Below are 22040 nucleotides of genomic sequence, written 5' to 3' on the forward strand. Positions count from 1 at the left end.
GGGGTACGGGAAGAGACTGGACAAAAATCATATACCTATGGATGATGAAGAGGAGGGGGAGGTAAGGGCAGAGGGTGGGGTGAGGACTAGGTGGAGGGGAGCTATGGGGGGGGGGAAGGAGAAACAATTGTAATAATCTGAACAATAAAGATTTATTAAATAAAAAATTAAATTAAATAAAAAGTAAAAAAAGGAAATTATTTCTTCCAGCCAAAATGCAAATAATACTTTTACTCTGTATGTTAATAAATCAAAAGCAATTGTATTATAACGTAACACCAATAAGTAAGTTATTAGTTAATTTGCATGATCTCATTACAATTATTTATTTCATTAGGTCTAAGGCAATCTGAACTATTTTTATCCATCCTGATTTTCATACTTCATCATTTTAGTCAAGATATGTCTTAGCAAAAACAAATGATAATGGAAGAAATCCACCAAGGAACAAATTTTCAAGGACAACAAAGATATTAGATACTATAATATCTGATGAAATGCTAATTATTGGGAATGCTTGCTATATACAGCATATTTACTTATTAATAAATTTTTTTTACATTTTCCAATCAGCATATGAAAGACCAAATCTTATCAATCTCTTTTAAGATGTTTGGAATTTTAATACACTCCATGACCAAGTAATTTTCATTTAAAAATCAAATTCTAATATAGAGCAAAATGTTAAATGAATTCACAGCCAGCGTTGCAGTTCTAATTACATGCTTTATCTAAAGAAGATGGTGCTAAATTATATGGAACAAACTAGTGTTCACTGTTTAGACTATCCATTAACTGCCAGTCAAACTAATAACAGCAATCGCTTCTCTAATTTTCCTGGTGCAGCTGTTTATAGAATATCTTGGGAGTGTTCACTTCAATAGATACATAATAAAGCAGACATCCACAATGTAGGCTGTATTTTTCCCCCCACATTTTTCCATAAACTGTGTATTTTTCTACCTTGCATATTTAATCAGTTTCTTAAACCAACTGCTTTAAACAATTAATAAATAAACTCAATCGCTATATTGTGACTTTAAATTTAAATCTATATTCTAAAGCCCAAATTCCAGGGAAGAAAACAACAAAAAGAAAAAGCCCCAAACACAAAAATCCTTTGTTCTTTTTGAAGTGCAAAATAAAAAATCCCTAGCAGAGATTGGTCATGTCTTTACATGTGATTCACCAAGGAATGCCTATGTGACACATACTGACTTCTCTGTAATGTTCTTTGAAAGATAAAATTTCACCAGCACTAACCAATCTGAATACTTACCAGTGCTAAGTACATGAGTCAGGCATCTCAATTACTCAATGTAGAAGATACACACACAAAATTATTTGTAAAACTGTATGTCAACAATTCGGCATTTTATAACATTAATTTTATCTTTTATATGTATTGTATTTTTGTTGATTTTAGAGAGAGGGAGAGATAGAAGGAGGGAGAGAGGGGGAGAAAGAGAGGGGGGAAAAGGAGAGAGAGGGAGAAAGAGAGAGAGAGAGATTGATTGATTGATTGATTGATTATTGGCCACCTCCCTAATATGCCCCGACCAGGGGATGGAATCCACAACTTGGGTATGTGCCCTGACTGGAATCGAACTCACCACCTTTCAATGCACAGGATGATGCTCCAACTAACTGAACCACACAGGCCAGGGCTAAAACATTAATTTTAAAAGAGCTAAACTTATTGATCTGTATCAGAGGTTGTCAATGTTTTTTATTTAAAGCATGTAAAAATAAAAACATTAAGGAGATCCCAATATGCCAAGGAAGAGCATTATTTTATAAAAGAAAGGGCATTTATCACTAGGTAAGTAGAGCATAAATCTGGAATTAAGGGCATCCTTTAAATTTTTAAGATTTAGCATTAAGAAAATTTAATGCTGGTTTCCTTATTTTTCTCATTTCGACAAAAACTAATAAAATTGTGATTCAGGCCAGCAATTAAGAACTACTATCTCTATGCCATAAGCCTAAAAATATTGTTGAGGTCACCTTTCAACCATATAAATTCAATGAACCACGAAAACTGGCAACTTACAATTCCTGCCTCAGCCTTCTTATCTTGGCCTTAGCATCTGCCAGTTCCACTGACAGATGTTGTCGACTTTCTGTCCGCTTCATGCCAGGAGAACCACAGGGTGACTGTGCGGACGAAGAGGCGTGGGGTAGGAAATGAAGACCGTCCCGCTCTTCAGAGAGTTCTATGATAGTCTGAGGAAATGTGGAAACGAACACAAAATCTGAGTATTGCTCATATCAAAGACCTAAATACATTAACACTATTCACTGTCTCTAAGTACTATACTATAAAATCAAAACAATTCATTGATTAAAAAAAAACACACAAAACTTAACTCTGTCATATTTAGTTGTCATTTTTATTTTATTTATTATATATATATATTTTTTTTTTATTTTTTTTTTTTTCACAGAGAGGAAGAGAGAGGGACAGAGTTAGAAACATCAATGAGAGAGAAACATCGATCAGCTGCCTCTTGCACACCCCCACAGATGACATGCCCACAACCAAGGTACATGCCCCTGACTGGAATCCAACCCGGGACCTTTCAGTCCGCAGGCCGACGCTCTATCCATTGAGCCAAACCGGTCTCGGCTAGTTGTCATTTTTAAAAGTTTGAATCACTAGTTAGTGGGTAAGCTATTTAGTAGATAATATTAGGAGAAGACAATACTCTTTTTCATTCTTATTTTAACAAATCAATTATAGTAAAATAACTCGGCCAGATGGCAACTGCCAGAAAGGCATAGAAGACATTGATGTAGGAAAGAAATTAACCCAAGAATGATATATCTACACTGTGCTGCCAAATATGGTAGCCAGTAGCACAAGTGGCTATTAAAGTACAAATTTAAAAAATTAAAAATACAGTTCCTTAATCACACTAGTCACATTTCAAGTGCACAACAGCCATATGTAGCTAATGGTTACTATATTGGATAATGCAGAAATATAATCTTGCCATCATTACACAATTGGTCAATGCTCTAGAATTATAAACAGGGATCTCAGAGGGACCTAACTGAACCTCAGAGGTCTCGTTCAGTCCCTTAATTCTGAAAGTAACTGAGGCACAAAGATTAACTTGTCCATAATCACACTCAGTAGCAATGCCAAGACTCCTGACCAGTCTCAACTCTATTATCTTACACACTCTCTCTCTCACAATAGTTCCAATCTGCTTCCCTTCTCAATGCTTCCCTTATCACTTTCTCTAGAAACCCTTTATGAAACACAAATCTCCTTCTAGTTATCCTAAATCTGAATTTTTAGGGCTTTCTAATCTACATATCCCTCACTCAATCATATTCATCCATTCACCTAATTTTCCTTTTATTGGAAAATTCTCTTAATCTACCAATTTCTCAGACTTTGTTTTCTTTGGCAAACAGAAATTGTCTTCTATAGAAATTCAACCGTCTCTCTAGATCAGACAGAATGGGTGGGATTACCACCTCAGGACCATGAGATCACCATCCTCACTTAGTTTCTCATTACCAAGTCTTACACCACCCTCACTAAATCATGACTTTTCCTCTTCTTTTCTTTTTTTTAAACCACACAACAGATTTCATATCCTTATCTCTGAAATATATTTCAGCACCTGAATTAAGGTCTATCCAACTATCACTTTCACAGATTCTATTAATAAAACACAGAATGTTACTTCCCTAGTTCTTTTCTCTCTACAACTCCTCACCCATTCCCTATTTGGCACATACAGGCTTCTACAGTGAAGGCACCATTCCTCTTTTGCACCATGATTCCTTAACTATCATTACTCCCATATCACCATACCTATGCCTGGACCTTTAATCATTCAACTCTCACTTTTTATTCAGTCAAACAATTTTTTCATGCCTAGAGTTCTTAATCAGCCTGGAACAAATAGGTCCTTAAATGTCACCCTTACTTTCTAATTTAACTCTTATCATGCCATCTTTGGCTATGGCTCACTCTTTTTTTTGGGGGGGGGGGGGGGGAAATATTTACAGAACTTTTAACTAGGGATTTTCCAACAAGATCTCATGATTAAATAACTTAACTAAAGTCATATATCTAATAATATATATAAAAGGAATTCAATTTCAAATCTGACTCTAACACTATGTTATTTTCTTTACCTACCATCATTTTATTTTTTCCATTCCTGCTCCAAGGTAATAAAGAACTCAAGAGAAAAACATAGCCTGACTACAGATCTATTTTCAATTAACTTCTTTCCAATGCCCATCCATCCTTTTATAGAAAATCTTTGATTTCCTGACAAATTTCCCCATAATGGCTATTGTAAATATAATTCATTTTCTTTATTTTTTTTAATAAAAATATTTTATTGATTTTTTACAGAGAGGAAGAGAGAGGGGTAGAGAGTTAGAAACATCGATGAGAGAGAATCATCAATCAGCTGCCTCCTGAACAGCCCCCCCACTGGGGATATGCCCACAACCAAGGTACATGCCTGGAATCGAACCTGGGGCCCCTCAGTCCGCAGGCCGACGCTCTATCCACTGAGCCAAACCGGTTTCGGCCATTTTCTTTACTTAAGACTTCAACTGCAAACAGCTATCATTACTTCCAACAAATGACCTCTCCTCCAACTTGACTAAGAAACAAAACCACTTGAGATTAACGCCTCCATTTTTTAAGTATCTCTTGTTCCCTACACATAATCCTTATTTCTATAACATTTTCAATTGGCTTTTTTTCTCCTTGTTCTTCAAAGGTATACATACAACTTCCTTCTATATAGGGAAAAAAAAATCACATTTCTCTATTTCTCTTTCAATGGTATTTTTTGAAAGACAGTTTATATGTTCATTGACAATAATTCATCCTATCCACTCATCCAGTATGTCTAGCCCAACTTCCCTGTCACTGTGCATAGCGTCATTAATTTCCATAGTAGCCCAGGCTCAATTTTCATGGAGTCAATTTTTATTGGTTAATTTTCTTTCTGTCTCAATTATCTTAATTTTGTCTCCTAACCTTTCCTAACTCTAACAATAGTACCTGTACACAGTGTTTAACATTTGTTTCACACACAAATAAATTAGAACTTAATTGTTAACTTTTATTTTTCATTTGCTATGCATTTTTTCCAGTAAATCAGATATTTCTTATACCGCCTTTGTATCTCTCATCATATCCAGCATATTAATGAGCTGCTCAAACATATTATACCTGAGTAATTGATAAAATGGAGAACTCAAGAAAAGGACTGAAGACACATACTACAATTGAACTAAAAAGATGGTAAAATGGAGATATCAAGAGGTTCCAGATGCCATTGAACAGAGCAAAAAAAAGCTATGGGCTGAAAAAATATTTTTAAAAAGAAAAAAAGGAAAGAAAGAAAACTGTTACTAAGAATTAACAGCATCTAGAGGTATTTTCCATTGAAGACTATGTAAGCACTTTGACTTTCCTCTAATGATGGTAGTTTCTTCAGCTGAAGGCCTCTGGACATTTTCCCAAAAATCTGACAGGAAATGTCATTAAAGCGTAATTTTAATTAAATAAGTCTTCTCTGATCTTTCAGATCCTAGACATTCCACTAGCAGCTGCAAGTAATATCTTCTTTCTTTAAATTCCTATAGTATTTAAATACGTCTTTTCTTGGTATTTATAACTTTCAATATTTTATTACAATTAATTATTCTATGAAAATAACTTCCCTAATTAGATTGTAACAATCCTTGGTTCTTTTTTTAATGTTTATCTGTTTGTTCTCCCAAGTACTCGATCACAAAAAGCAGGTATTTATAATATATACTAGAAGCCTGGTGCACAAAATTCGTGCACAGGGGGTGGGGGAGTGTCCCTCAGCCCAGTCTGCACCCTCTCCAATTTGGGACACCCAGAGGAAGGTCCGACTGCCTGTTTAGGCCCGATCCTATATGGGCAGTTGGACATCCCTCTCACAATCCAGGACTGCTGACTCCTAACTGCCCATCTGCCTGCCTGCCCCTAACCGCTTCTGCCTACCAGCCTGATCACCCCTAACCACTCCCCTGCCAGTCTGATGGAAGCCTAACTGCTCCCCAGCCAGCCTGTTTGCCCCTAACTGCCCTCCCAGCAAGCCTGGTCCCCACAATTGCCCTTTCCTGCAAGCCTGGTCGCCCTCAACTTCCCTCCTCTGCCGGCTCTGTCATCCCTAACTGCCCTGCCCTGAAGCTTGATTGCCCCCAACTGCTCTCCCTTGCAGCCCTGGTCCCTCCCAACTGCCCTCCCCTGTTGGTCTGATCTCCCACAACTGCCCTCCCTTACAGGCCTAGTCCCTCGCAACTGCCTTCGCCTGCTGGCCATCTTGTGTCCACATGGGGGCAGGATCTTTGACTACATGGGGGCAGCCATCTTATGTGTTGGAGTGACAGTCAATTTGCATATTACTCTTTTATTAAGATAGGATAGAGGCCTGGTACATGGGAGGCGGCCAGCTGGTTTGCCCTGAAGGGTGTTCTGGATCATGGTCGGGGTTCCCTTGGGGCATGGGGCGGCCTGGGCAAGGAGCTTGTGGTGGTTTGCAGGCTGGCCACATCCCCCAGCGACCCAAGTATCTGGGAGGCCCTGGTATCTGGGATTTACTTATCTTCTATAATTGAAACTTTGCAGCCTGGAGTGGAGCCAAGCCTCCTGCTTGCTCCATGGCCACGGCCATTTTTGTTGGGATTTATTTATCTTCTATAATTGAAACTTCGTGGCCTTGAGTGGAGGCCTGGTCCCACCAAGGTGTGTGGAAAGCTTGGCTTTCTCCATTGCCGGGGGCAACTCAAACCACCTGTTCTCTTCAGCTCCGGGGCTGCCACCATTTTTCTTGGGATTTATCTTCTATAATTGAAACTTTGTAGCCTTGAGTGGAGGCCAGAGCCCACCAGGGTGTGTGGAAAGCTTGGCTTCCTCCATTGCCAGGGAAACACAAGCCTCCTGTTCACTCTGTGGCCACAGCAATCTTGGTTGGGGTTAATTTTCATACTTGCTCCCGATTGGCTGGTGGGTGTGGCTTGTGGGTGTACTAGAGTGATGGTTAATTTGCATATTGCTATTTTATTAGAGAGATTAAAGAATGAACATTAAAAAAATACATCAATGCTAAGAAAAAAATTCAGGTGAACTAATAATTCTACTTATAGAACTCATTATTAAGGGAAAGAATCAAAGATGTATTCATCACAAACATGGACTTAGGCAAAGGTATTATAATGATTAAGAACATAAGCACAGGAGTTACTTCTCTACTCTCGAGGATCTTCATCCATAAAATGGGGTGATTATGCAGACTTAAGAGTATATGCTAAACTTAACACAGAGCTTGACATAAAATAAACGGTGACAATAACGAAATCTTAAATTTGTCAAAATCTCCTATTTGGTTTTGAGTAAAAGGAGAGGCCTGAAAAGATCATTGTTCCATAGCATTAATAATGAAAAGATGAAGAGTCATTAAAGACAGGGTGATCAAATTATGCTTTCTAGATTAAAGTGAAACAACTATGACAAAAGATCAATCAAAACAAAATTGTCTTTTCTAATTAGTCCTGATGACCCAAATTAAAATTCTCCCTTTCCCGCTCCCCCAAGAGAACTGGGATTAAATCAGCTAGCAACTTGTTTCCTGAATACCACAGAAAGGAGAATAAGACTGGTTCTTTTTTCCTTGTTAGAAAAACAAATTCAACAAAAATGCTTAATCGGGCAAGTTTTAAAAAGGTTTTTCAAATAATCTATATGGTGCTTATTATTCTTTTTAGTTTTAACACAAAGAATGTAATGACACATATTTTGTTCACATTTTTCCAAAATAATGTACTGCTTCTTACCATATTAATCAGTTCATGTAGGTGAAATTTATCAATGATATAAAACCAAAGTATAGATTTTTTTTTTAATTAATTTCAGAGAGAGGAAGAAAGAGGGAAAGAGAGACAGAAACATGACTGATGAGAGAGAATCATTGATTGGCTGCCTCCTGCATGCCCCTTACCAGGGATTGATCCCAGGCATGTGCCATGACTGGGAATCAATCCGCACCCTCCTGGTTCATAGGCTGATGCTCAACCACTGAGACACAGGGGCCGGGCCAAAGTATAGATTTTTTAGAAGTAATTCCTCAGAAATTGGAGGACACCTTAACAAAATATCTTTAACATCTTGACATACAAAAGGATGTTCTAGAAATGAATAAAGTGATGAAAAGATACTAATATAAAAAAGGATACAGCATATGGTTCAAAAATCAGACTGAAAATGAAACAAAATTCAGGGTAAATTTGATATATACTAGAGATTTTTTTTCAATTTACTCTTTTCTTTCTTCAGTCTCACTGTATTAGCTTTTAAAAATATTTAATTGTTGCTCTAAAATATTTCTTTATTTCCTATATTGTCTTCTTCAATGACTGAAGAAAAACTGAAAATTCTCATCAGAACTGAATATATTCTAAAGAGACATGAAAGTTTTGTTCATAAAAATAAATCTTTAGGAATTTCTTCTATATAGTCTTTTATTTGTCCCAAGAGTAATCAAATTCTGTGTAAATCAGCTCAAAACTGTCTCCATGTAAATGGAACAAATGATCAAAGCTATACATTCTCCTGAATGGCAAAGTACTTTGGTCTGATATTCAGAAAATATTACTCACCACCACATGCACTGAAGTCTAGACTCCTCTGAAAATTACAAGCTGTTTTCAGAGAGTGCAGGCAAAAAATTCTGGAGCAATTTTTCCTCTTTTTAAAAAGCAAAGTACTGTCTTAAAAGAGTTTATAATAATTCTTTTTTAAAAATCACACCTCATTATACTGACTACAAAAATTTGAGAACTTTTGTGGGATATTTTATACATAACACCTGTTATTCTCCTTTTATTAACACTTCTTTTTCCAACCTCATGTGGTAATAAAACTAAAAATTATCCTTAAGTAAATTCTTATGCTTCAAGGCAATGATTTTTCCACTTACATCAACAATATTTTCAGTTTCACACTTTTGTACTGTTGCCGAGCTAAGGGGATGACTTAAGAAAACACAGGGGGGGGGAATCAGAGTAATAATTTAAAAAGAAAGAAAGAACGAACCCCTAATTGTAATCTGTTTATTAGTTTACTGTTTAATTTTATCTAATATGGGGCTCTTATGTCCTTTCTGGTTCCTACCTTGCACACAAAAAAGGCACGCAGTATTTCAATAAATGGTGTATTAATTCTGTAGTGTTTCTAAATGCTACTTCTCTCTTTTTTAGGAAAGCAAACTTTGGTAATATATTGAAAGAAATGTACAAACCTCTGAATGTTCATCTCTCTCATCTATAAGTCTTTTTAGATGCAACACCATATTTTTCAAGAGTGGTTCTATTTCCTCCTGAGACATATCAGTAACTTCCATCCATTGCAAATCAAACACATTTTCCTGATTATGGGTAACCTTTAGAAAAACAACCAAGATAAATAACTTTTAAAATGGCTAATACTTAAAAACTATTTCATTTTAGCAAAATATTAGCTCAAATATTATGTCCCATATAATAAAAATATAAAAAGCAAATATGATGTTTAAAAAGTAATGTGTGATGAAAAAGCTACTACTAAAAATTATTTTTAAAAACATTATTTTTTAATATAAAATTTTAAATAAATTTCTATTTCTTTTCCAGTCAATTAAAAAAAAAGATATTTAATTCAAAGCATTTTTAAAGGAAGGTAACATTGATTCTGACAACTGCTTTAACAAAATCAATTTAACTTTAGATTAGATAGTACTAAATGTACTGTACTTTAATTCAAAAGCAAAAGTTTTTAATCATATAGGATATATTTTCTTACATTTTTATACTTATAAAACTAATTTGTTATAAATTCTGAAGATGACACCATCACAGAACTTAAGGAGAAAAGAACTCCCAGTATAAAGGTTTTTAAAAAAATGAAAATTATATAAGTGAAATACTTAGTTCTTGCTTTCCTTTTCTCATCATGATTCTGATATTTTGCTTTAACTTTCACATTAAGTAGCAAAAATAACATTTTCAAGAATGTTGGCAAATTTAGTGACTTGCAACAATTAGCATTTATCTAAAATAAAATACAAGCCACAGAGCTAGCATAAACAAGCAAACACATATAAGGGGAAACTACCAATAAAACTATATTTTATAGAGTTTTACTATGCATACTGTTGACAATAATATTACTGACAAGAAAGCTGGGATCTCTGAATGTTAACTAAGAGAAAAGATGACATATGGGAACACATAGTTATTTAAATACATAATATTTTAAACACTACCAATTTTAACTATTTAAAAATCCTCTCCCTTCCCTTTCCCTTAGTTCTCTTTCTAACCAGCATGCAAAATTTAGCATGCTCTAATTCTAAAAAGTCTTGTAAAGTATACAAGATTATTAAAGGACCAAGTCTAGATAAATGCAGAAACAGCAGCTTTTAAAAGCATTCTTAACAAATAAATATATAACTTCAATTACTTGACATTGCACAATATGTACTAGACAATATATACTAGATTTAAGTTTTTATAAAGATATTACAAATCACCATTTATAGTCCAAGTAAAAGTTTCAATAAAAATTATGCTGTGTCCATTCATTTAAAGTAAAAATCACTGGATGACAAAATACTATAGTAATCATCTTAGCTCACTTTAGTTTTGAATTACATGCAATGATCCACTTTCTGCTGCTTCCATTTACTATACTATGTATTCTGTGCTATCTATAAAAGACATATACTTCATTCCTCAAATAACATTTTTTGTCTATGTCTCTCTGTATAAACACAATAGTACGTTTATGGTTAGCACTATGCCACATATAAGATGATTGATTCATTTAAGAAACTGTCTCTAAAGAGAAGATGGCAATTTGTCTAAAAGCAGGGCTCATCTATATTTGACCTTGATTTGCTCTTGCTTATCCTATGACTTTGGGAGATTACATATATAAACACACCACAGCTTCATAAAAACTATACACATGTTATTACCTCTTGAATATGTGCTGCAACTGCTGCTTTTGTATCAAAATCTAAACCTTGAATTCTTTCAATAAATTCTTCTTTTTTCTGACACTAAAAGAAATGAATAAAATGATCATTTATACTTTATAGGGTATAGTACTTAACGTGTTGTACATAACTGAAAGCTCATCAGGGTAAAACTCTCGGCTATGTTTTGAACAGTACAATGAGGGTTTTGTTTTGTTTTGCATTTAAATGGTCTCTTTAATATGCTTACCTAATAAAAAGATAACAATTTAGAAGTATTTATTTAAAAGGCAAGGCATTGAAAATCCATACTATTTTTATGCCTCAAAGTTCTAAAGAGGGAAACTATTACACAACCCATCTGAGGTCAGTACAATATTATTATGCTAACTTTACAAACAGAGAAGTAAAGAATCAAGAACTTGTTTCAGGGAGGATAAGTTACTTGCCAAAAAACACAGTGAGTCAGTGGCAGAATTCGGAATACAGCCAAAATGCTCAGTCAGTCTTTGGCTATCATCAAACAACACAGCCTTTCTTCTTGGAAAAAAATTGTAAGCAATTTTTACCTCAAGCTTACAATTCATTCTCACATCTTTAGCCTATCAATCTAAGAAACCTACTTTTGTATACCAGCTCAACATTTGTAAGGCACTACCATAAATATTTGACTTGTTTATAACAAGGTTACCAGGGGCAAATTTTAAAAATGTATATACAAGTACACAAGTGTCAAGTGGAATAAAGGCAGCATTTGTGTAACATTTTAAAGACATTATATAAATTAAAAATATTAAAATGCAAAGCCAAACTTTTTCTTTCTAAACAGTATTAAATAGCAGTTTAACATGCACCTTAATCTCTGCCTCCCCTCTACATCTCTTACACTGCACTCATTCCAACTGCTAGCGTAACTGTATTCCTCCAGCTACCAAATGAGAAGTGCATACAAAATAACCAGCACTGCCTTGTCTCGCCCAGTGGTATCCCCTGGGCCAATTACTGAACACTAGTGAAGACTCTATACTCACAAAAAGAAAATCAACTCTTTGATCATTAAGAAACCTAGCAAGATTCTGATTTATATTTACATATTCATTACATCAAATCGTAACATCCTATTCTATAGCCACACAATTTAACTTAACTACATTTCCATTAATGCAGAAAGTTCTATATCGTGTAAAAACAAAATTATTAGTATGACATAATAATATTTAAAATTAAATGACCAGGAACCTGCAATTCCTAGCTGTGACTAAAAAAGGAAGCCAAAATTTGGGATATAAAACAAAAATTTGTTTAAAAACAAGAATTTTTATGTATAAGTAATATTTGACAGGCCTAATAAGAACAATTAAGAATGACTTTGGACAGTACATTTGAAACATATATAAAATAACTTTTTATGTAGGATATAAAAAATAAAATCTTCAATTTAATGCTTTTAAAAATGTTAACTTTTTTTTTGATGGCTGTCTGAGCTAATGAGCATATCAAATAGTGAGAGACGATTACTCACTAAAGTAGGGGTGTCGAACTCAATCAGAGAAGGGGCCAAAATCTAAAATCCAGCCTACATCGTGGGCCGAATGGTTTACTGAACAGTCATAAACTGTCATTGTGATGGAAACGCAGCGGAGTGCAGTGATGACAGCGCGGTGCGGGCCACATTGCAAGGCCTGGCGGGACGGATTTGGCCCGCGGGCCTTGTGTTTGACACATGTGCAAAGGGACAGTCCCCTAATTCAACTGTCGTATCTGTCTGCCTTCGATTTTTTTCTTTCATGGAACGCTGTCTCCTGCATGTCCCGTACTGGGGATGGAGCCTGCAACCCAGGCATATGCCCTGACTGGGAATCTAACCTGGACCTACTGGTTCATAGGTCCAAGCTCTACCACTGAGCCACACCAGCCTGGCTGTCTGCCTTCAATTTAAACTAACCAGAAACTCTTTACTTTCCTAACTCCTAAAGCTTCTGTTTCTTTATTTACACTATCTTTAGGAGCTCAACCTTTAACACAGTCATAACATAAATCAATAAGATTCTTCCTTTACACTTAAAATATTCACAGTCTTAAGAATGCTGAAATGCTTTATAAATAGATTAGGCTTTTTTAAAGAATATAGAATGAATGTCATAGAATTTTGAAGAGCAGAAAAGAGGAAGATTATCAAGATGGAAATGAGAATGAGAGAAGATTCAAACTCTGAAGCTGAATAATCAGACCAAATGTTTTATATCAGTGCTGTCCACACAGAAACCACATGGCTACTAAGTGTGGATGGACCTCAAGAAGAGACAGGAAACCTTTTTTTTTTTTTGCCAAGAGCCATGTGGAAATTTATAACATCATTCATGGGCCATACAAAATTATCAACTTGAAAACTAGCCTGCTATATGTGGTCAAACATTTAATTACTTCACCCCAAATGCCTTGGCAGGGCTAGACCAAATGATTTCTTGGCCTTATCGGGCCCTCAGGCCAGACGTTCCTCACCCTTGACCTAGAGGGTATTATGTTAAGTGAAATAAGTCAGACAGAGAAAGGCAAATACCATATAATTTCACTTATATTTGGGATCTAATTTAAAAACATATAAACACACAAATAAAACAGAAACAGACTCACTGAAACAGAAAATCGACTGATGGTTGCCAGAGGAAATGAGGTTTGGGGGACTGGGTGCAAAAGGTGAAAGGATTGAGAACTACAGATCTGTAGTTACAAAGAAGTGTAAAGTACAGCATAGGGAATATAGTCAATAACATTGTACTAACTATGTATGGTGCCAGGTGGGTACTGGAAACATTGGGGGAATACTTTGTAAAGTCTATTATTGTCTAAGTACAATGCTGTACAAAATAGAAAATTAAAAAATAACAATATTGAATGTAAACTATAATTAAAAAAACTCTTAAAACTCAATAGAAAGAAAATAATATCCTCTATTTTCTAGCTTACTTTACAATGTCATACTGATGCATATTTATAATTATTCTTTTACACAACTTTCCCATTCTGTGCCTTCTCTAATGCCTTAATCTCCTCAAATATTCTTCCTTCCTATTCCCATGACTATTTGAAGTAATATCTACCTTATAAGCCCTTCCCTGATTATGTGAATCTAAAGTACAGAGAATCATAACCAGCTGATATATTAATAGGAAAAATTAACAATACTTAACATTGCCTGAAAATCTTGTTTTAATTGCATGTACATATCTAATATGATAATTGGTGATTTCTAGCATGGCTTAAGTAGTATTTTTGTTTGTGTGTTAAATATATTTTTATTGATTTCAGAGAGGAAGGAGAGGGAGAGAAACATCAATGAGGAGAGAGAATCATTGATTGGCTTCCTCCTGCATATCCTCTACTGGGGATGGGGCCCAAAACCCAGGTATGTGCCCTTGACCAGAATCAAACCTAGGACACTTCAGTTCATAGGCTAATGCTGTATCCACTGAGCCAAACCAGCTAGGGCGATTAACTAGCTTTTTAAAAAGCAGGTCCATTATATAGTTCTGCTTTACTTAAGTAATAAAGGAAAATGAAATGAACATCAAATGTAAAAAAGTCTTGGTAAATTTCTTTAGGAAACACGCAATGGGGTTTAGTAACCTATAAAATGCTTTATTTATCTTAGTAAGAAAAAGCACCACTATTTCCATGGCATTCTTTTCATTTTCCAGGGATATTATCATGTGAGCTACAGAAAACAGTAAGGGAGGGGGAAACAGCTTAGATTTTTATAATATTCTTTTGTTGTCTTTACAGATGGTAATAATGATGTCTTCTTTAATATTTTAGGCTTTACCTAAACTGTTCATTTTAAAAGTCCTTGGTTCTGCTCCATTGCTACTATCACTTTTAGTAACGATCAATAACAACTAAATATAGCCAGAAGTAATAACCAAATGTATAGTGTCACTATGTTGTCTAAATTTATATAATATTCACCAATAGAGGTATTTTTAAAAACAAATACAGTACACAAAAGCTGTATGTAAATAATTTAGAGCTGTTTCTAATTCAGAATCTGATGACCAAATTAAAACAGCAATGACTACAAACACTATATTTAATTTAATATGTAATCAATTGTGAAGTAAACACCTGTACATAATACAGCATGAAACTTAAATAACATACACTGTATATACAGCTCCCAAGCAGTCAGCTCTAAAAGTCAACACTCTTTTGTGTTTAATTTCTAACATATGTGTGTAAAACATTATAAGTGGCCACATTATTGTTTACCAATACTTCATTCAATAAAGAATTGAGATAGTTTAAATTTATATTGTGTTCTGGCCAGGTAGCTCAGTTGGTTAGAGCATCATCCTGATACACCAAAGGTTGTGGGTTCAATCCCTGGTCAGAGTACATACAAGAATCAAACAATGACTGTGTAAGTAAGTAGAACAACAAATCAATATTTCTCTGTTTTTCTCAGGGTTTATCTCTCTTCCTGTCTCCAAAATCAATAAATTTAAAGAAAAATTTAAAGTATCATTGTGATAATTCATCCAAACATTGGCTGATTAAAGGAAACATCAAATTGAAGTTGAATCTCTACTCTTTGGCCTACTAACAATATGACTTGAATCTAGAGCAACCACTTTTGTCTGGGGCAGTCCCAGTTTATACAAGCAGTGCCACTGTTATTGTTAATAGTACCCCTTTTTGACTCTCCTAAGTGTTTTAATTTTGAGTTACTTAAAAATCATCCTACATAAATACCAATTCCCTTATCTGAAAAGAGATATAAGAAAACTTATATAAATTAATAGCTGCTATTATTATTATTAGTCATCGATTAAAAGGGCAATATAACAATAACCCAGACTCCTAAAACATTTTTCATAATTTCTGCCTCCTTCATATTGCCATTCTCACTTTTCTTCAGTACCACACACACGTATTAATTATAAGGATGTTTTGAGAGAGGTTTTTAAAGGTATCTTTAAGGAAACTTGAAAAACTTGGGGGCCTTAGAAGCCTCAGGATAAAGAATAATTAAAGATTTTAAATCATATAACTACCTGGTAATATAACTAAAGTTTGAAATAAAATAAGAGAATAATTCTTTTTCTTCAAAATCTAAAATCTCTAACATAGACTATGAAAACCACTGGCCCATCCTGAAGTCTTTCAAAAACTAGAGCCTAAAAAAGCATAAAGAAGTTATCAAAATTAAATATGAAGAAATTTTAAACTTACCTGAACTGCACAACCCAATAAAAGTAAAAGCAACTTTTTAACTTCTTCTGTGCCTTGTTCTGAAATAAAAACAATAACTGAGAATAATATTTTACGTTAGTTCAATTCTCTTTCATATATATATATATATATATATATATATATATATAAAATTTTTACTTTTAAATATATATATATATATATATATTTAAAAATAAAAATTTTAAAAAATTAAAAAACAAAAACAAAAACTCCCTACTGAGTATGCGCCTGCAAGCAAGGTACATGCCCTTGACCAGAATCGAACCTGGGACCCTTCAGTCCGCAGGCCGATGCTCTATCCATTGAGCCAAACCAGTTAGGCCCTCTTTCTTATATTGATAGAAGCATTCTATAGGTAATCACAACTTGACTAAAAGATTAAAAATGTAAGTACAATGAAAAATTTTAAGAAAACAGCTCTGTGTACAATGTGGTAATAGCAGGAGAAATGTACAAGGATTTCAATTTTGAGGAGCTACAGTATAGATAAAATAGGCTTCAAGGTTCTGTGCAATGAAGTATCCAACTATAAATCCACTACTTTTCCATAAATGATAATACCACACTAGCGTACTAAATTAAGAATTGTAGGGACATGCCTCAAGATCAGTCAAAATGGTTCCCAACGTATCAGGCTTCTTTTAGGACTATTGTTTTCTTTCTAAAATAACTTGTATGAGTCATCTATGAGTAAAATTTAAATGGCTTTCCACTGTATAGGTTCATGAGGATCAAAATCTTGTCAGTTATAGTGAAACTGGTAAAATAGATGTATATAATGAGCTGGACAAAATGAATGGTCTGCAAAAGAACTGAAGAACACATCTGCTAACCAATTCAACTCAGGTTTGCTTAAAACATTTAGCAGATGGGGGAAAAAAAGTCAATTCTTTGGACCAGAATTTCACCATTAGGCCAATCTGGTTTATTATAAATTCCAAATCTTCTTTTCAAAACTTTCCTCCTACTCTCCCTGAAACAGCCTACTTTCTTAGCTACACTAATCACCTTTCCCCAAATATAAATACACCCAAACTGCTTAACTTCTGTTACTCTGCCTTTCTTCCCTTCCCTCTTGCCCCTCTACTTACTAATCACAATCCTAGGCACAGCTGTATGTAACACCTCTGTGTAGTCTTCTTTGACCTAACCATCAATGGTCCCAAACCTCACTAATCTGCCAACATAAATAAGTAATAGCTCCATATTTTATGTCTTAACCTTTTTACATATCTCTATTTTGTACCAATTCTTACATGATTTCCCAGTAATCTATATCTCTCAACAAAACACAAGGTCCTGAAGAGCATAACTCATTTTCTTTATATTGTTGGTCCTTACTTGGTAGGTAATTACTAAATACATGTGGAAATAAAAATAGTTCTATTCTACATACAAAATATTTTTTTCCTTTTTTATTTGTATAACCAAATATCCCAGAATAGTGCCCCCATCTAACTGGTAGTTTCTTCAATAAAAACAACTATGTGATTTTAGTATTTTTTTTTTAAGCTATCATCCTTTCTTTTTAATATATTTTATTCAGTTTTTATAGAGAGGAAGGGAAAGAGATAGAGAATTAGAAACATCAATGAGAGAGAAACATCGATCAGCTGCCTCCTGCACACCCCGCTAGAGATGTGCCCACAACCAAGGTATATGACCCTGACCTGAATCGAACCTGAGACCCTTCAGTCTGCAGGCAGACACTCTAACTACTGAGCTAAACCAGCCAGGGCTGATTTTAGTTTTTATTTTGGTGGAGGTACAATTTGGAGAAGATAACTTTATTTTGGTTACATGCAGCCTGTTAGAGTAAGTCCATTGTTGAAATGGTTATGTAGTTGCTAATTTCCCCAATTATTCAAAAATTAAAACTCTAAACATGTCACGTTTAAAATCTAGCAAAGTACAGAAACTTTTGAAAAAATAATTTAAATGATCTAAGAAACTGGTTCTCCTCTTTCCATTCAGAAGTAATTTATATTTATAAATTACAGCATATCAATCAGTAAAACCTTAGTCTCAAATAACTGAGCAATGGTACATAGTAGATAAGAAGAAGTATATAAAAATAAACCTAAAAATTATTTCAGAAATACTTCTTTTCTAAGGTTATGTTCCTTGAAGCCAACAGCTACATTATCTTCTTTCTATCCCTGTTTATGACCCACTAAAACTTATCACAGAAAACTATCAATTTGTATAGTAGAAAAAACATCAGACTTAGTGAAAATGTATGCCTGATCCCATCCACAACTTACAAATATTCTGAGTTTATTTTCTCTGTATAAAATGGAATATTACTTCCAGCTTTCCCTATAGAGTCATGAACAACTTGGTCTGTTGATGTAAATAAGCATGATCTGGGTAAGCATTCTAGTATTACAAAAGCAAATACTTTATTATCACATTATGCTAAAGTTAATACTTACCACAAAAGGGGGTTTTCCCAATAATTAAGATATTTGGCAATGACATCATGATCAACTGCTGCAATGTTTCCTATAAAAAGATGTCCAAAGGTTGTTACATAGGAAATGCTGACTAGGTAATTTCTCAACAAGCTATAACTTATGATTTGTGCACTTCTCTGCATGTGTGCTATACTGCAATTAAATGGTCATTCAGCAAACGTTAATGAAATACATACAGATATGTCTAAAAAAAGAGTGACAGTCAAGAAAAAGCTCAAGTAGTAAAGTGTCATCCTGATACACCAAAGTTGCAAATTTGATTCCCAGTCCAGGACACATACAAGAATCAACCTATAAGTGTATAAATAAATGGAACCACAACTCATTGTTTCTCTCTCATATCAATAAATAAATAAAAAAGAAAAGAAAAAGAAAATCATTATTAATATCTTGGCACTATTAACATCTGGGCTTAAAAATTTTATAAGAAATTTAGCATAGACTTTTATTTCTGGCAACTAGGAGTACTAGCTATTAGAAAGGAATCTAAAAATACTGAAGGATTAAATTTTTTTTAAAAAATATATGACTAAGCTTAAAACAAAGTAAAAAGATAATTTCTCAGAAAAAATTAAGCCATGTTGAGGGAAGCAAGGAAAAAGCTGTTTTTCTTAGCCTCTGGCAGATGTTGAAGAGGGTTGTTTCTCTAAGGAAAGATCACACTGAACTTCCAGAAAGGAACGATATAATTAGTGAGGGTCAAATTAATCAGTGGGTAAAACAGAGATTTGACAAATATGCAGACCAAATTAGCAAACTGAAAAGATAGTTTGGAAAACCTTCTCAGAATTTAGCACAAGATTGAATATAAAAGAAAAACATATTATTGGTTAATCTTCACCCGAGGATATTTTTTCCATTGATTTTTAGAGCGTGGAAGGGAGGAGGAGAGACAGAAAGAGAAACATCGATGTAAGAATGACACAGTGGCCTAAACCGGTTTGGCTCAGTGGATAGAGTGTCGGCCTACGGACTGAAAAGTCCCAGGTTCGATTCCGGTCAAGGGCATGTACCCTGGTTGCGGGCAACATCCCCATAGGGGGTGTGCAAGAGGCAGCTGATTGATGTTTCTAAATCTCTAGCCCTCTCTCTTCTTCTCTGTAAAAAAATCAATAAAATATATATTTTTTAAATGATTCAGTGATTAGTAGCCTCCCACACATGCCCCGACCAGGGCCAGGGATTGACCTGCAACTGAGGTACATGCCCTTGACTGGAATTCAACCTGGACCCTTTAATCCACAGGCCAATGCTCTAATCACTCAGCAAAACCAGCTAAAGCTAAAAGAAAATTTAATAAACATGGAGGACAGAGTTAAGAAAGCCTAGTATACATTAAACAGAAAATATCTGAAGTATATCTGGTAACAGAATAGCAAAGAGTCAATATCCGAAGAGACAAAATTAGCAGCCAAGAGTGAAAAGTGACAGTTCAACCTAAGAACAAAAATGAGACTGATAGCTGACTTCTTCAGAACAATAAAGAATCCAGAGACAGAAGAATAAAATCTGTAAAACATTGTGAGGAAACTCATTTGCACCCAATAACATAGCTTTAAAGTATACAAAGGAAAACTTGAACAATCCACTCTATCATTATAATGGGAGATTTCAAGTCATCTTTCTCAATAACTGGGAAACCAAGAGACAAAATTAGTCTGGCTGCAAAAGGTTTCAACAATACATTAACAAACAAGCTCACTCTGACTCTGCACCCAGACAATTAAAGAATACAGATCTCTTTCAAGCACACATGGAATTTTAATAAAATCTGCCAACATACTAGGCCAAGTCAAGTAATTTTTAACAAATGTCAAAAAGTCAGTATCATACAAACCAAATTCTTTGACCAAAATTCAACAAATTGTTTTAAAAATACCATTATTTTTGGAAATTTAAAGCAGAGTTTAAATAACTCATAACTGAAAATAGAAATCATAACTAAAATTAGAAAATTCACAGAATAAACATTTTAAAAATATAACATACTAAAATTTATATGATGCAGCTATAGCAATTCTTAGTGGTATATTGATAACCATGAGAATGCTCATATTTAAATTGTACAATATGCATCCAATTTAAGTTTAAAAAAGAACAATGAAAAGTACACTCTTGAGCCGAAACCGGTTTGGCTCAGCAGTAGAGCATCGGTCTGCGGACTGAAAGGTCCCAGGTTCGATTCCAGTCAAGGGCATGTACGTTGGTTGCGGGCACATCCCCGGTAGGAGGTGTGCAGGAGGCAGCTGGTAGATGTTTCTCTCTCATAGACGTTTCTAGCTCTCTATTTCTCTCTCTTCCTCTCTGTAAAAAGTCAATAAAATATATTATAAAAAAAAAAAAAGTACACTCTTGAAAAGCATAATTAGAGCAAGCTAATAAGATACTGCATTATACAAATCTCAGGAAACTGAGAACTTGTTTTAAAAATTTATAAAATACAATAATTATTTGTAAAATTAGCTAATAATGAAGTGCTTACTTGTATCTTAACATTGCAATAAAGGAACTATGTCATTATTGTTCTATCTCCAGGAAACAGACCAGTACCTGGCATATAATAAGCACTGTTAGGTGATTGATCCTAAGTAACACAACAATGTATGTGAGCAGTTATTAAAATATAATAGATGAAAATAAACTCACTTACCTGATAATAACATTTTATCTGTCTCACCAAAATGGATAGATTATGAATTCTAAGTGAGGCATCATTGTTGACCTTTTTATTTACTCTCTGAATCTCCGATTTGGGATTACTGAAAGAAATTTAAAAAAATACTTTAAACAAAAATTATACTGAAATATACTAGCAACCTATAGATGACTAAAAATCATGTATTTTTCTTTAAACAAATTGTACATCCATCTACATTATGAGATAATTCAAAAGGACAGATGATTACTTTGAAGCATATTCTGATGATTGGATCCAAAAACTATGGTATATCTACACAATGGAATATTATGCTGCCATAAAAAAGAAGGAATTCTCATCATTTGCAGCAACCTGGATGGAACTGGAAAATATCATGCTGAGTGAAATAAATCAATTAATGAAAGAGAAACACCACATGACCTCACTCATTTATGGATAATAAAGAACATTATAAACTGATGAACCAAAAGATAGATATAGAGACAGTAAAGCAACAAGCAGACTGTCAAATTACAGCAGGGAGGGTAGCGAGATCTGGGGAAGATAAGAGATCAACCAAAGGACTTGTATACATGCATATAAGTACAACCAATGGACACAAAACTCTGGGGAGGGAGGGCA

The 22040-nt window shown here is 34.3% G+C and overlaps 1 protein-coding gene across 8 annotated transcripts in view; it reads right to left on the reverse strand.

The window, feature by feature from the left end:
• Window positions 1-22040, reverse strand: part of CCDC88A (coiled-coil domain containing 88A) — a 99385-nt gene that overhangs the window by 54097 nt on the left and 23248 nt on the right. For all 8 annotated transcript variants that reach the window (XM_036435349.2, XM_036435350.2, XM_036435348.2 and 5 more), the window contains 6 exons: window positions 21411-21519; window positions 18719-18788; window positions 16263-16321; window positions 11034-11117; window positions 9318-9458; window positions 2054-2226 (listed from right to left, as the gene is read on the reverse strand). In XM_036435349.2, the coding sequence (XP_036291242.1) occupies window positions 2054-2226; window positions 9318-9458; window positions 11034-11117; window positions 16263-16321; window positions 18719-18788; window positions 21411-21519 (636 nt within the window). The remainder of the gene's footprint in view (window positions 1-2053; window positions 2227-9317; window positions 9459-11033; window positions 11118-16262; window positions 16322-18718; window positions 18789-21410; window positions 21520-22040) is intronic.

The sequence above is a fragment of the Pipistrellus kuhlii genome, unplaced genomic scaffold, assembly GCF_014108245.1.
Source record: "Pipistrellus kuhlii isolate mPipKuh1 unplaced genomic scaffold, mPipKuh1.p scaffold_m20_p_13, whole genome shotgun sequence".
Classification (NCBI taxonomy): Eukaryota; Metazoa; Chordata; class Mammalia; order Chiroptera; family Vespertilionidae; genus Pipistrellus; species Pipistrellus kuhlii.